Source organism: Protopterus annectens, chromosome 5.part1 (genome assembly GCF_019279795.1).
Source record: "Protopterus annectens isolate FY-2018-M chromosome 5.part1, PAN1.0, whole genome shotgun sequence".
Lineage (NCBI taxonomy): Eukaryota > Metazoa > Chordata > Ceratodontiformes > Protopteridae > Protopterus > Protopterus annectens.
In genome coordinates, this window is record NC_056736.1 from 112,773,181 (window position 1) to 112,785,417 (window position 12,237).

The 12,237-nt window shown below is 46.9% G+C and overlaps 1 protein-coding gene across 1 annotated transcript in view; it reads right to left on the reverse strand.

Annotated features, from left to right (window-relative positions):
• The window catches only part of OBI1 (ORC ubiquitin ligase 1), a 955,599-nt gene that overhangs the window by 543,123 nt on the left and 400,239 nt on the right, over nucleotides 1-12,237 (reverse strand). The window contains exon 4 of the mRNA XM_044072919.1: nucleotides 6,795-7,037. Within this exon, the coding sequence (XP_043928854.1) occupies nucleotides 6,795-7,037 (243 nt within the window). The remainder of the gene's footprint in view (nucleotides 1-6,794; nucleotides 7,038-12,237) is intronic.

A 12,237-nucleotide genomic window follows, 5' to 3' on the forward strand; every position in this document is an offset into this window, starting at 1 on the left:
GTAGCAGAAACTGATGCAATGGCTTATCCACTTTGAAATTGTCTGCTTCGTAATAGCCTTTCCTTCTAATCCTGAAGCATATGACACTAGTAATGTCTCAGTTTTTCTTAATAGTCCTGCTCAAGTAAAATTTTAGCTGCGTGTGTACATCCAAGGAATGCAGAATTCTCTCCCCCTTGTTCTGCGGATTTGGATAAAAGGTTGGCAGATGAATGTTTGGTTAAGAGCCACACTGGAAACCACCTTAGGCATAAAAGTAGGATTTGTCCTCAGAGACACCCTGTCTGGGTAAAATATGATAAAAGGCTCTACAGCCATGAGGGCCTGTAGCTCTGATACTCTTCTTGCTGAAGTAATTGCTAGTAGCAGAGCTGTTTTCCATGATAAGAACTGTACATCAGCGGTAGCAGCTGGTTCAAATGGGTGCAGGGTGAGCTTTTCCAACACATAATTGAGGTCCCATGCAGGTGATGGTGATCTTCTAGGAGGCCTTAAATTTTTGGCTCCTCTAAGATACTGCTTTAGTAAAGGATGAGAAAAAATTGGTGGCTCTGTATTGTAATGAGCCGAAATGGCAGAGGCATGGATTTTAATTGATGAGAAAGACAGGCCTTTGTCAAGCATCTCAATTAAGTATTGTAATATCTGAGGAATATTTGATTCTGCTGTATCGGTTCCTTGTGCTTGATTCCAAGCACAGAATCTCTTCCATTTGTCAGCGTAAGATTTCCTGGTACTAGGCCTTCTTGGCTTCCAAAATGACATTCATCACAGCTTTACTGAGAGATGTTGCTTGTATAACTACATGATCAGCCATGCTTGCCAGGTTCAGGGTCTGTAGTTGATTGTGCAGGATCTGATTGCTTTGCTGGGACAGTAGTTGAGGTCTTTGTGGTAAGGTCCAAGCTGGGTATTGAGACAAGTTCCTTAGGATTGGGTACCAGTACTGGCGGGGCCAGCCCGGGACAATTAGTATCATCTTTGGTTTCTCTTGTCTGACTTTTAGGAGGACCTTGGGGAGAAGAGGCAGAGGAGGAAAGGCGTAAACTGATAGGTTTTTCCAACTGAAGGATAGGGTGTCCACTTTCCATGCTTGTCTGTGATAAATCCTTGTGCAGAATCTTTTCAACTGATAATTTTGAGGAGAGGCAAACAGATCTATGTCTGGGCCCCCCCATTTCTCTGTTATCATGCTGAAGACTTGTGGATTTAGCTTCCACTCGTGAGGATCCATAAGGTTTCTGCTTAAATCGCCTGCCAGTGTATTTTGTTTTCCTGGCAGGAATTGAGCTTGAAGATGTATTTGGTAGGTCAAAGCTGTGTCCCACAGTGCCATGGCTAATCTGCAAAGGGGGTATGAGTGTGTGCCACCTTGCTTGTTTATATACCACATGACTGTGGTGTTGTCCATCTTTATCAGTAGTTGTCCTGGATGGAGTAAGTCCTTGAAGGCTGTTAGGGCATTTTGAACAGCTAGCATCTCTTTCTGGTTGATATGTAGATGCATTTGTTTTGGGGTCCATATGCCCTGAATGCATCTTCCTGCCATGTGGGCCCCTCCAGGCATAATCTGATGCATCTGTTGTTAAGGTTTGGCTGGCAGGGGGGGAAGAGTGAAGGCCCGTCCCATGTTTTGGTGACATGCCTTTGCCCACCATAGAAACTCCTGTTGTAGGCAGGGAATGAGAGGAATCATTGCTACCAGACTGTGAGAATGTTGACTCCATAAACTTTTCAGGTACCACTGAAGTTTCCTCATATGCAGTCTTGCATATGTTATTAGTAGGATGCAGGATGCCATGAAGCCCAGAGCCTGCAGAATTTGTCTTGCAGATAACTGGGTTTTGGTTGCCATCAGTTTGAAGTAAGTAGTCAGTTGCCTTGGTTTGTCTGGCGTGAGATAAGCCATCTGGGCAGTTGTATTCAAGCTTGCACCCAGGAACGTCATCTTTTGAGAGGGTACCAGTTGTGATTTCTTTTCATTTATTGTGTACCCTTAGGCATGTTAAAAGCCTTTTCACAAATGCCAGGTGTCGAAGAAGAGTGTCCTTGTTCTCTGCTTGAATGAGACAGTCGTCCAAGTAAGGATATATTTGTATACGTTTTTGTCTGCAAAATGCAATTACTGGTGCCAGGCAATTTGTAAAGACCCTGGGCATAGTAGATAAGCCAAAGGGCAGTGCAGAGAACTGGTAATGCATTAAGTCGGCCTTGAATCTGAGGTATCTTCTGCACGATTGTCTTATTGGGACATGCAAGTATGCCTCTTTTAGGTCGAAAGTCACCAGCCAAGCATTCTTGCCCAGCATGGGCAGAAGCTGCTGCAAAGTCAGCATTTTGAATTTTGGATGTCCAGGTATGTGTTCAAAATCGATAAATCCAGTATTGGCCGCCAGGCCTTGTCCTTTCTGGGTACCAAGAACAGTCTTGAGTAAAAACCTTGTCCTTTTTCCTGTTCTGGTACTGTCTGAATGGCCCCCATAGCCATGAGGGACGTAACCTGTTTCTGTGCCTCTGCCCATTGATTTTTTGGCAGATCTAGCCAACCATTTGCCATTGGCAGAGTGTGGAAATGAAATCTGTATCCCTGTGATACAATGTTTAGTACCAACTTGTCCTGGGTTATTAACTGCCAATTTTGGGCAAAAGTGCTAGTTTTCCCCGTATGGGTGCTGCCAAAACATAAGTGCTTGGTGTAGGCAGAGGGAAGTCATTGGGACTGCTTTCTGTAGGTTTGCGCTTTATCTCCTCCAGATTTTGAGGTGGAAGCACCCCATTGCTTTGACCTGTATGAATCTTGCACCTGGTTCTGGAACCCTTAGGGCATCTGGATTTGCCCCCTTGAGCTCTGTCTGACACAGGAAAGGACCAGTTCTTTGTAGGCCAGTGTGTACTGAATCTTGGTGGCTGCACCTGTAAGAAGTCTTTAACAGTTTGCATAGACTTAGCTTTAACTTCCATTTTCTTTAAAACTTCTTCTGCCTTAATACCAAACAGAGAATCATGCTGTAAAGGTGCATCCAGCAATTTTGCTTTAACATGATCAGGCAAATTCTGTTCCTTTAACCAGGCATGCCTCCTAATCACAGATCCAGTAACTGCGGCCCTGCAGGAGGCCTCTAAGGAATCAAAACCACATTGCAAAGTATGCTTTCCAACTTGTTCAGCTGCATTCAATAATTCCTGCAATCCTTTATTTTATGCACATTCTGAAATCAACATCATTTTCTGTTTCAGCAATCCCATAACATGTTGTTGGTACTTAAGCATATGAAACTGACAGTTTAAGGCCATGATTACCAAGGTTGCAGATGTATAAACCTTTTTTCCCCATCTGTCCAGTGCCCTTGAATCTCTGTCAGAGGGGGTAGGACTTTTTGCAGTTGAGGCCTTAACTCCCTTTGGACCCTGTGAAATAGATTCAGGATCAGCAGCAGGGTTTCTAAATAAAAATTTATGTGAGTCAGGGACCCTGTAGTATCTGTCAGGCTTACTGGAAGCTGGAGGTAAGGAGTCAGGGGTCAAGCTTGACTCCGAAAACACATTATCCACAATGTCTAAAACAGGGGGAATGGTTAAAGGCCTTTGCTGAGGAAGAAGGAAATCCCTGAGCCTCTTTTTTGATTCTGAGAAGTCTGGTCTCTCCCAGTGAAAATGCTCCCTCAAAGTATGCAAGATTTCTCCAAATGAATAATCCTCAGGAGGAGATGCAGATGGAATAGACTCCTCAGCATCAGAATCCTCATAGGGAGGTATAGATAATTCCTGATCAGAAGAGGAATCAGAAAATTCATAATCAGTGTCTTGCCTAGGCCTATTATCAGGAGGGGGATGGGTACCCCTGATCAAGGTAATACGGTCTTCAGCCATTTTGATTATCATTGAGGCCTGTGCACGTGGATCATACGTCGGATTTTTAGTTTTAGAAGTTGCTTTTGTCTTTGGTTTTGCAGCTTTCATCGGTTTGATATACAAATGTTGAGGTCTGAATACACCCTCAGAAGCTGGTGCCTGCTCAGCAGCTCCAGACCCATCCGAGGGAGATATATCCATCGGTCCAATACCTCGAGTATCTTGCGACATGCCTGACTCCACATGGGTGTCGGTAGAGGCCTGCGACTCGCAGTTAGTGGGCATCAGGGGCTGCGAAAGTGCCTGAGTACCGGCGAACCAGTGACTGGCTTAGGAGAAGCTTCGTCTGTTTTGGATCTCAACTGCCTTTCTCTGTCCTTTTCTTTGCGTTTTTTACGTACTCCGGTAGTCGTATTACTATCCGATGACATTTCTGGGTAGTTAAATCTGTTTCCAAAATATTTTGATGCAAAAATATACCGACGCTTAATAGTGCGTTGGTTAAATCTAGCACAAAACCGACAGCCAGGCATGTTGTGATCAGGGCCTAGGCAAGGAATACAGTATAGATGGAAATCCTTATGAGGTATTTGCTTTCCACAAGTAATACAATTATTAACTTTTTCTGACATCGGTAAAAAGCAAGAAAAAAGTTTCCCCAACGGGGTACTTAGCTTTAGTGAAGACTTCGGCTCTGAAACTCAAACTCAAATATTTCAGTAGTCGGCCAACCGGCACTTGCGAAATGCTTCTGCTTCGGGGACCGTGCGGCAAGAAAGACCAAAGAAAATGGCATCGGAAGCATGTTTTATACCCCTGACGACCTGACGTCATGGAAGAGAAGACAGCAACCGATGCAGGACCCGAGACTCTGGAAATTCAGGCCGATTGAGGGCAACCTGCCAGCAGATTACCCAAATGTAATGACTGCAACAGTGAAACACGAAGAACATCTGACATTATGGTCAAGCACACTAAGTGTAGCCCTCAGGTCTTGCAACGTCTCACAGAAGTAGGTGTCAAGGAAGCCCTTCTTCTAACACCTTCTCAAATCAGCCAACTAGAACAACTGTGAGCTTAATCCCTTGCTTGATGAAAGACCGATCAAAAACCAGCAAAAGATCACAAAAATCATTGAGGCTTTGGTCAATGCCTTATATCCTGCTATTTTATCTTCTTTCTCCAAACCACCTGCTCTATTTCCTTCTTCCTCCTTGCTGACTCTTGCCAAAAATTTTTACCTGGAGTGACATGAAGGCCACTCCTGCCGATTCCTGTGTTGATATCATTCCATCAAAACAACACCGTTAACAATAAGGCCAACATTCTTAATTCCATTACATTAAGCAGTCATGTTAAAATTAAGGCACTTTAGGCAATTCTGCACATTGTGCATCCTTCCTGGTCAGCAGAGTCTGCTACAATGTATGGTGCCTGGCTGTTGATCTGACAAATGAGCAGTTAAAGCTTCTTCAGCATGAAGTGCAGCATGTTACAACTACGATTCAAATTACAAAAGCAACAAGAAATAATTGGAGAGAGTGAATCTGGGCACATTGCTCTAGATTACTGCTCTGGTATCATAGCATGTATGGAAATGATGAGTATATCCTGACAGAGGGGCTAGAAACTTAAAAACTGTGCCTTTAGAGAACACATTATTTTTCCATTACAGATGAAAAGGGGGAGGGGCTTCCTTGGAGGGTCCTTACTTGGGAAACTCTTCCTCTCTGAAATTGACTATTTTTCTCTGAAGTACACATACACTGGGGAACAAGTGCTGTCTGCTGATGTAAGTTGTAAACTTCTATGCTGCACCAAGAGGGCATGCATAGTCATGGAGCTCCCCAGTTTGCCCTCAGTCATGAACAAGCACAGTTACTGCAAACCAAGAACAAAAAATTAATGACTGGCACCTACAATGTCAGAAGGACATAAAAGATATACATAAACAGCTGCTTGACTTGCAGTGCACATAAAGAGCAGCCACTGGATGGAAGAGCTATAAAAATGTAGGGAAAGTTAGGACCCACTGAAAAAGGATCCTCTCAAAGATCATGTGATATTGGTAAGACTCCAACTGTTGCATCACATCAGACAATGGGACAGAGCTTGGATGTTCTACGATAGGGAATACTCCTAAGCAGTAAGATTCTCTGGAGGTAGAAGCCAAAGATAGCACAGAGGCAGAGGCACAGGAGAACAATTCCTGAAGCACCTACGTGCCACGTGCCAAAGGAAGTCAGACTCCTGTTCACATGCCTAAGGAATAATGCTTCATGAAATGTGTGAAATGGCAACCAGTGCCCATGGCCCAAATGCATACAATGGAGATGATTTTGAAACTAGCACTGACAGGGTTATCTTTTGCTCACTCACTGTTCAGCTGGCTCATTTGCTTACACTTGAATGCTCCTCTATGTCTTTCAGTGCAAGATAGTAAAATACACAGACCATATGCCTGTAGATATACTTTCTTCAAAGATATGCAGTCTTGGAGGCAGTATGTTTATAGTCTGTGAATGTTGCAGCAGAACCCCCATATTAAAGGGTGTAGAGGAATTTGCCCCTCATTCAAAAAGACATTCACTGATGATCACAATTATACAGTGGCTTGCACAGTCAGGAGAGATTCTGTGAAATTTGGGCAGCTGCTGCTTGAGTTAATAAAGTAGGTCCTACTGGAAGTTAGCCATACCCCTGAACAGCGTTTTCCAAAAGGTGGCCCTCACCTGGTGACAAAAAATAATAAAGTTAAGCATTCCACTTGGGGATCATTTGCTTACCTATTGCAATCTCTACCTTCCCATATGAGAAGAGAAAAATGCAGCTGCTCCATCTTCTAGAATTCATACATTAAGCCCAGTGAGTCCTACCTGATTAAAAACAAAACAGATTTTAGTGTACAGCTTCAATTGCATTTAGAGGTTTTCAAGCCTTACCTCCTTTAAGCTGTCTACCTCATTCTTTGCTTTCTCATAACGATCCCTAGAAACCTTCAGCTTTTCAGCCCACTCATGAAATCTTTCAGAGTCTACTCTGCTGCCTTCAACTCCATCTGTCTTCCTCTCTTCTTTAGCTGGTGAAGAAGTGAAAGGGTTAAAGGCATTCTCCAGCTGTGCTTCCAAACTCAAATTTTTGCTATTCAGGTCTTCAATTTCTTTCTGCAGGGATTCGATTTCATCCTAGAAATTGGGAGATTTCTGTTTAAATGACAATAATACAAGCCCTAGTACATTTTCATTGATAAAGCAATGCAATTTCTGTCTCAGTTATGTTAGAGTGCGGTTTACTTCCAAATATGCTTGCTCAGTAGGGAAAAAGAAGTTATGTACTCACCATAACATTCCATCTGAGTAGGTAACTTCATTTGCTTGCAACCTGTGGGTATCGGATCCAACTCGGATCCGAGCCGGCAGCTTTCCAAGCTAATAGAACCGAGCTCCAAGCTCCTCCCCCTATCCATAATGCCCTGCCATCTCCCTCTAATCCTCAGATCGAGTTTGCCAAAGGACAATAAGGAATTCCATAAACTAGGAGTGGTTCCAATCTGTTTTAATGATGTCAATGAAAAGAAGCCATATCCTGACTCTTAGGTAACGAACTAAGGGTGCGGGAGATGGAGGGCGGGTCATTATGGTGAGTACATAACTTCTTTATCTGAAGTAGTTAATTTCATTTGCTCTGCAACCTGTGGGACAGAGTCCCCAGCTACCGACAACTTGGGAGGCCCTTATGGAAGGATATTCCGGAGCACTGCTGAGCCAAACGATGCACGTCCTCTGGAGATCAAATCCAATTTGTAGTGTGTAATAAAGGTATGAGAGGAAGCCCAAGTAGCTGCTGAGCAAATGACATCCAAAGAAACCTTTGACCAGAAGGCAGCAGAAGAGGCCATGGATCGGGTAGAATGGGCTTGTATTCTCAGGGGCTCAGGACGACCAGAGCTTTTGTAAGCTAGGAGAATGCACTGTGAAATCCATCTAGCTAAGGTTACTTTAGTAACTGGCTTGCCCAGACAAGATTTTGCAAAGGAAACAAAAAGTTGATCAGATTTTCGAAGATCTGCTGCTCTGTTTAAGTGAAAGCGTAACTGTCTGTGAACATCCAGACAATGAAGTCTGTATTCTCCTTTATTCTGAAAATTTGGAAAGAAGACAGGCAGATTGATGGTCTGGTTGATGCTGACTTCCCAAGCCACCTTGGGAAGAAAGGAGGGATTAGTCCTGAGGGAGACCCTGTCTTTATGAAAAATGATATAGGGAGATTTACTGCAAAGAACATGAAGCTCAGATATTCTTCTCGCAGAAGTAATGGCAATCAGAAAGGCCGTTTTCCATGATACATATTTCAAATCGACTGAAGCCGCATCAGAGCTTGAAGAACTAGGGTAAGATCCCATGGGGGGGACTGGATCTTTAACAGGAGGTCTTAACAAAAAAGTTCCTTTCAAGAAAGCCTTGCATATTTTGGAGGACGCTAGCGGCCCCGAGCTGTTGCCAACATGGTAGTGGGAGATAGCTGCCAACTGAACTTTAATAGTAGAAGCACTGGCTCCTTGATCAAAGGTATGTGAAAGAAAGTCTAGGACTGCTGGAATCGGAACCGTAAAGGGATTTAAGTTCCTGTGCTCCACCCAGATAGAGAAACATTTCCATTTACTGTTGTAGGTCTTCCTGGTGGATGGTTTATGGGCAGCCACCAGGATGGCCTTAACCGAAAATGATATACCAGGAGTCCTAGCCATCAAGGGAACTGGATCAACCAAGCTGAGAGTTTCAGGTAGTCCAGATTGGGGGTCTTCAATCCTAAAGGGTCACAGATTAGATCCGGTTTGGGATCCAAAATCCAAGGAGGATGTACTTGATGAGACCGCAAGTAAGGGAACAAGGTTTGGCAAGGCCAGAATGGGGCTATGAGGATAATTCTGCTCCCCAACCGACGAGCTTTCTGCAAGAATTTTATCAAGGGAAGAGGAGGATAAGCATACAGAAGACCGGATAGCCAAGCATGAACTAGAGCGTCTCTGGGGGCTTCCCCTGGTGGGGGGAATCAGAACGAAGAACTCGCTGCACTTTGTGCTCGAAGGCGAGGTGAAGAGATCACAGCATGGTTGACCCCATTGGAGAAAGATTTGTTTCGCTACAGCAGGGTTCAGAGACCACTCGTAAGGTGAGAGGATAGTCAGACAACCTGCCCACTAAGATGTTTGACCGACCCGGTATGTGCGTTGCTATTAGAAAGTGGTTGGTGGATATCGCCCACTCCCATACTCTCATTGCCTCCCTGCAAAGTGGATAGGATCTGGTTCCCCCCTGTTTGCTTATGTACCAGACTACCGCCATGTTGTCTGTTTGAAGTGCAATAGTTCCTGGAGGGAGAAGGGGATGGAGAGCTTGCAACGCTAGAAGCACTGCCCTCATCTCCAGGACGCTGATATGCAGTGAGGTCTCTGTGAAAGTCCACGTGCCTTAGATGGATCTGCCCATGCAATGTCCCCCACCCCACCCGAGGAGAGAAGCGTCCGTGGTCACCGTGACTTGGGGTGGGGGTATAACAAAGGGGCGGCCTTCTCGAAGATCTCTGGAGTGGAGCCACCAAAGAAGCGATTCCCTGCAAATCCTGGTGAGAGGAATAGGTGTGGTCAGGGGTTGACAGAGGATGGACCATTGCACTTGTAATGTCCACTGAAGGATCCTCATTTTGAGGCGAGCGAAGGGGGATAAATTGATGGCCGCTGCCATAGATCCCAGGGCCCTCAGGACTAGTTCCGCTGGTGGAGCTGATGATTGTAGGAGATCTAGAATGTGAAGGCTCAGATTGCGAAGCCTGTCCGTAGTCAGAAAGGCTCTGGATTGAGTAGTGTCTATCCTGGCCCCTATGAATTCCAAAATTTGAGTGGGTTGAAGGGAAGATTTCTGGCAGTTTATCGTGATCCCTAGGTGGTGGGCTAGGTGTAAGAAGTAGTCCCTGCCTGAGCAGAGTTGATCCCTGGTGGGGACGTTTAGGAGCCAGTCGTCCAGGTACGGAAAGACCTGTATACCCTGAAGCCTCAGGTGGGCCCCTACAACTGCCATGACCTTGGTGAACACCCTGGGGGCTGTGGTGAGACTGAAGGGTAGGACCCTGAACTGATAATGGCTGGCTCCCAGCCGAAAGCGGAGGAACCTTCTGGATGGTCTGTCCATCAAAATGTGGTAGTACGCATCCTTGAGGTCTATTGAGCACATACAGTCGTCTCCTGCAGAAGTGGGAGAATGGATTGAATAGTGACCATCTGGAATTTTTCCTTGGCAATTGACAGGTTCAGCGTTGACAGGGCAAGGATGGGTCGTAAGTCCCCCGTCTTTTTTGGCACCAGAAAGAACCTGGAGTAAAAGCCTGATCCGGATTGTTCGGGGGGGGGGCATGCTGGATGGCTCTTTTTCTTAGCAGCCCTAAGATTTCTGATGCTGCTGCCTCCCTCTGATCGGGTGGGACATCGGGGAGTTTTGTTGCTCGGGGAGGGTGAGATAGGAAGGGGATTGAATATCTTCTGGATATGATTCGGAGCACCCAGCAATCTGTTGTGATGGACTCCCATTTCGCTAGGTGTTCCGAGAAGCACCCCCCCCCCCAACTGCCTCCATAGAGGAGCAGTCGGGCAACCCCTCAGGGCTGTTGCGCGGGTTGATCCGAAAAAGGTTCTCTCAACCCAAAATTTTTCGGGCCCCCTCTGCCCCTGGGCCTGCGTCCACCCTGTCCTCCTCTGCCTCTGAAGGACGAGGTATCTGGAGCGAAACAGGATTGTTGAGCTTTTCGGAACCACATCTTCTTTTGTCCTCTTTGGTTCCTGGAGTAGGACCTCTGAGGAGCCGAGAAGCGGATCCCGACGGCAGACAACATCTTCCCGTCTTTCTCGCTCTGGAGAAGTGTATCGCGGACGGTTTTGCCAAACAGCGTGGAACTGAAGGGGGCGTTCGCGAAGGACGCCTTGAAGGGTTCTGCAAAGTCGCAGAGACAGAGCCAGGCCTGTCTACGTAAGACAATGCCTGTTCTGCTAGCTCTAGCCGCTCCCTCCATAGCATGGGAGAGGAGCCGCATAGACGTGTTGGTGATTGACTTGAGAGGGGCCATTCGAGCCGAGAAGGTCCGCTTGTCCTCGGCTGACATGGACTCTGGGGGTGACGCAGCGTACTCTTTAATCAGGTCTCGCTGCAGCCTAATCACATGTGCCATATAATTCAGTGACCTTACAGAGAAGGTCGCTGAAGAAAACATCCACTTTCCCAAACGGTCCATCATCCGAGACTCCTTGTCTGGAGGATGCACCGAGGAACGCTCCTGTGCTAATTCCTTTTTAGTGGCAGCCACCACCACCATGGCATCCACTTGGGCACCCTTGCTCCAAACCGTCCTGTCCATGGGAGGGCTGAGGCTCCTGTACGGTCTCTTAGGAACTGGTTCAACAGTGTCCGTCTCCTTCCATGCCCTGGGAATCGGGGGTAGGGGACACCCAAGAGGTAGATGGGCCTGCATCAAATGCCTCCAGAAACACAGACTCATCTGAGGAAGGTTTTTGGGCAGACCACCCCCCTCTAATGCATAACATTTCCATGATGTCTCCGAAGGAGAAGTCTTCGGGGGGGTGACCTTGGGGAACCTTCCCCTTCCTCCAAGTCAGTGTCCTCTGTGAGGGAATCGGGTGAGTCCAAGTGCCTCCTCTTGCACTTCCTTTTGTGAGGGACCTCCTTGGGGGGGCTGTCCGAAGAGGCCTCACCAACAATGTCCTGTTCCCCTACGGGAACAATCTGGGACGTAGGCGCAGGCTGTCCCTGGGGCCGGATGATGGAGGACAGGCCCGTCTGAGTGGGAATGGCAGGTGGATCTGAAGCAAGAGCTTGGGGCCTCAAATCCCTCGAGAGGACCCTCTCTACAATGTTGAATGCCGAGGGGGAACTGCTTTCCCTTGGATCCGAAAGGGTTCCCCTCGGATCCGACATGCGGATCAGCGCCGAAGGTGACCCGAGCCTAGTGTGCCCCGACCTCAGATCCGAAAATGGATCCGACAGACTCGAGGGTACAGTCGGCGCAGAAGTAGGAAGCACCGTCAGCGCCGACCCTACCCCAGCTCCGAAGCTAGTCGGATCAGACAGCTCAGAGCCCCGAAAGCGGGCTGGAGAAGGAGCGATGGGGGCAAAAAAGGGTGTTGAGCCCCCCCCCAGCAAGGGGGGGGGGGCAGGAGCACTCCCATCTGCATCTGGGCCTGAAGAAATTGACGCATCATCCGGTCCATATTAGAGTCTGACAAGCTTCTGGTAGATCTAGATGAGGTCACCAAAGCCGGCCGGGAAGGCCGCCTGGATGACCTTGACGGTGACCGTGTCTCCTCCTCCGGCTCCAGGG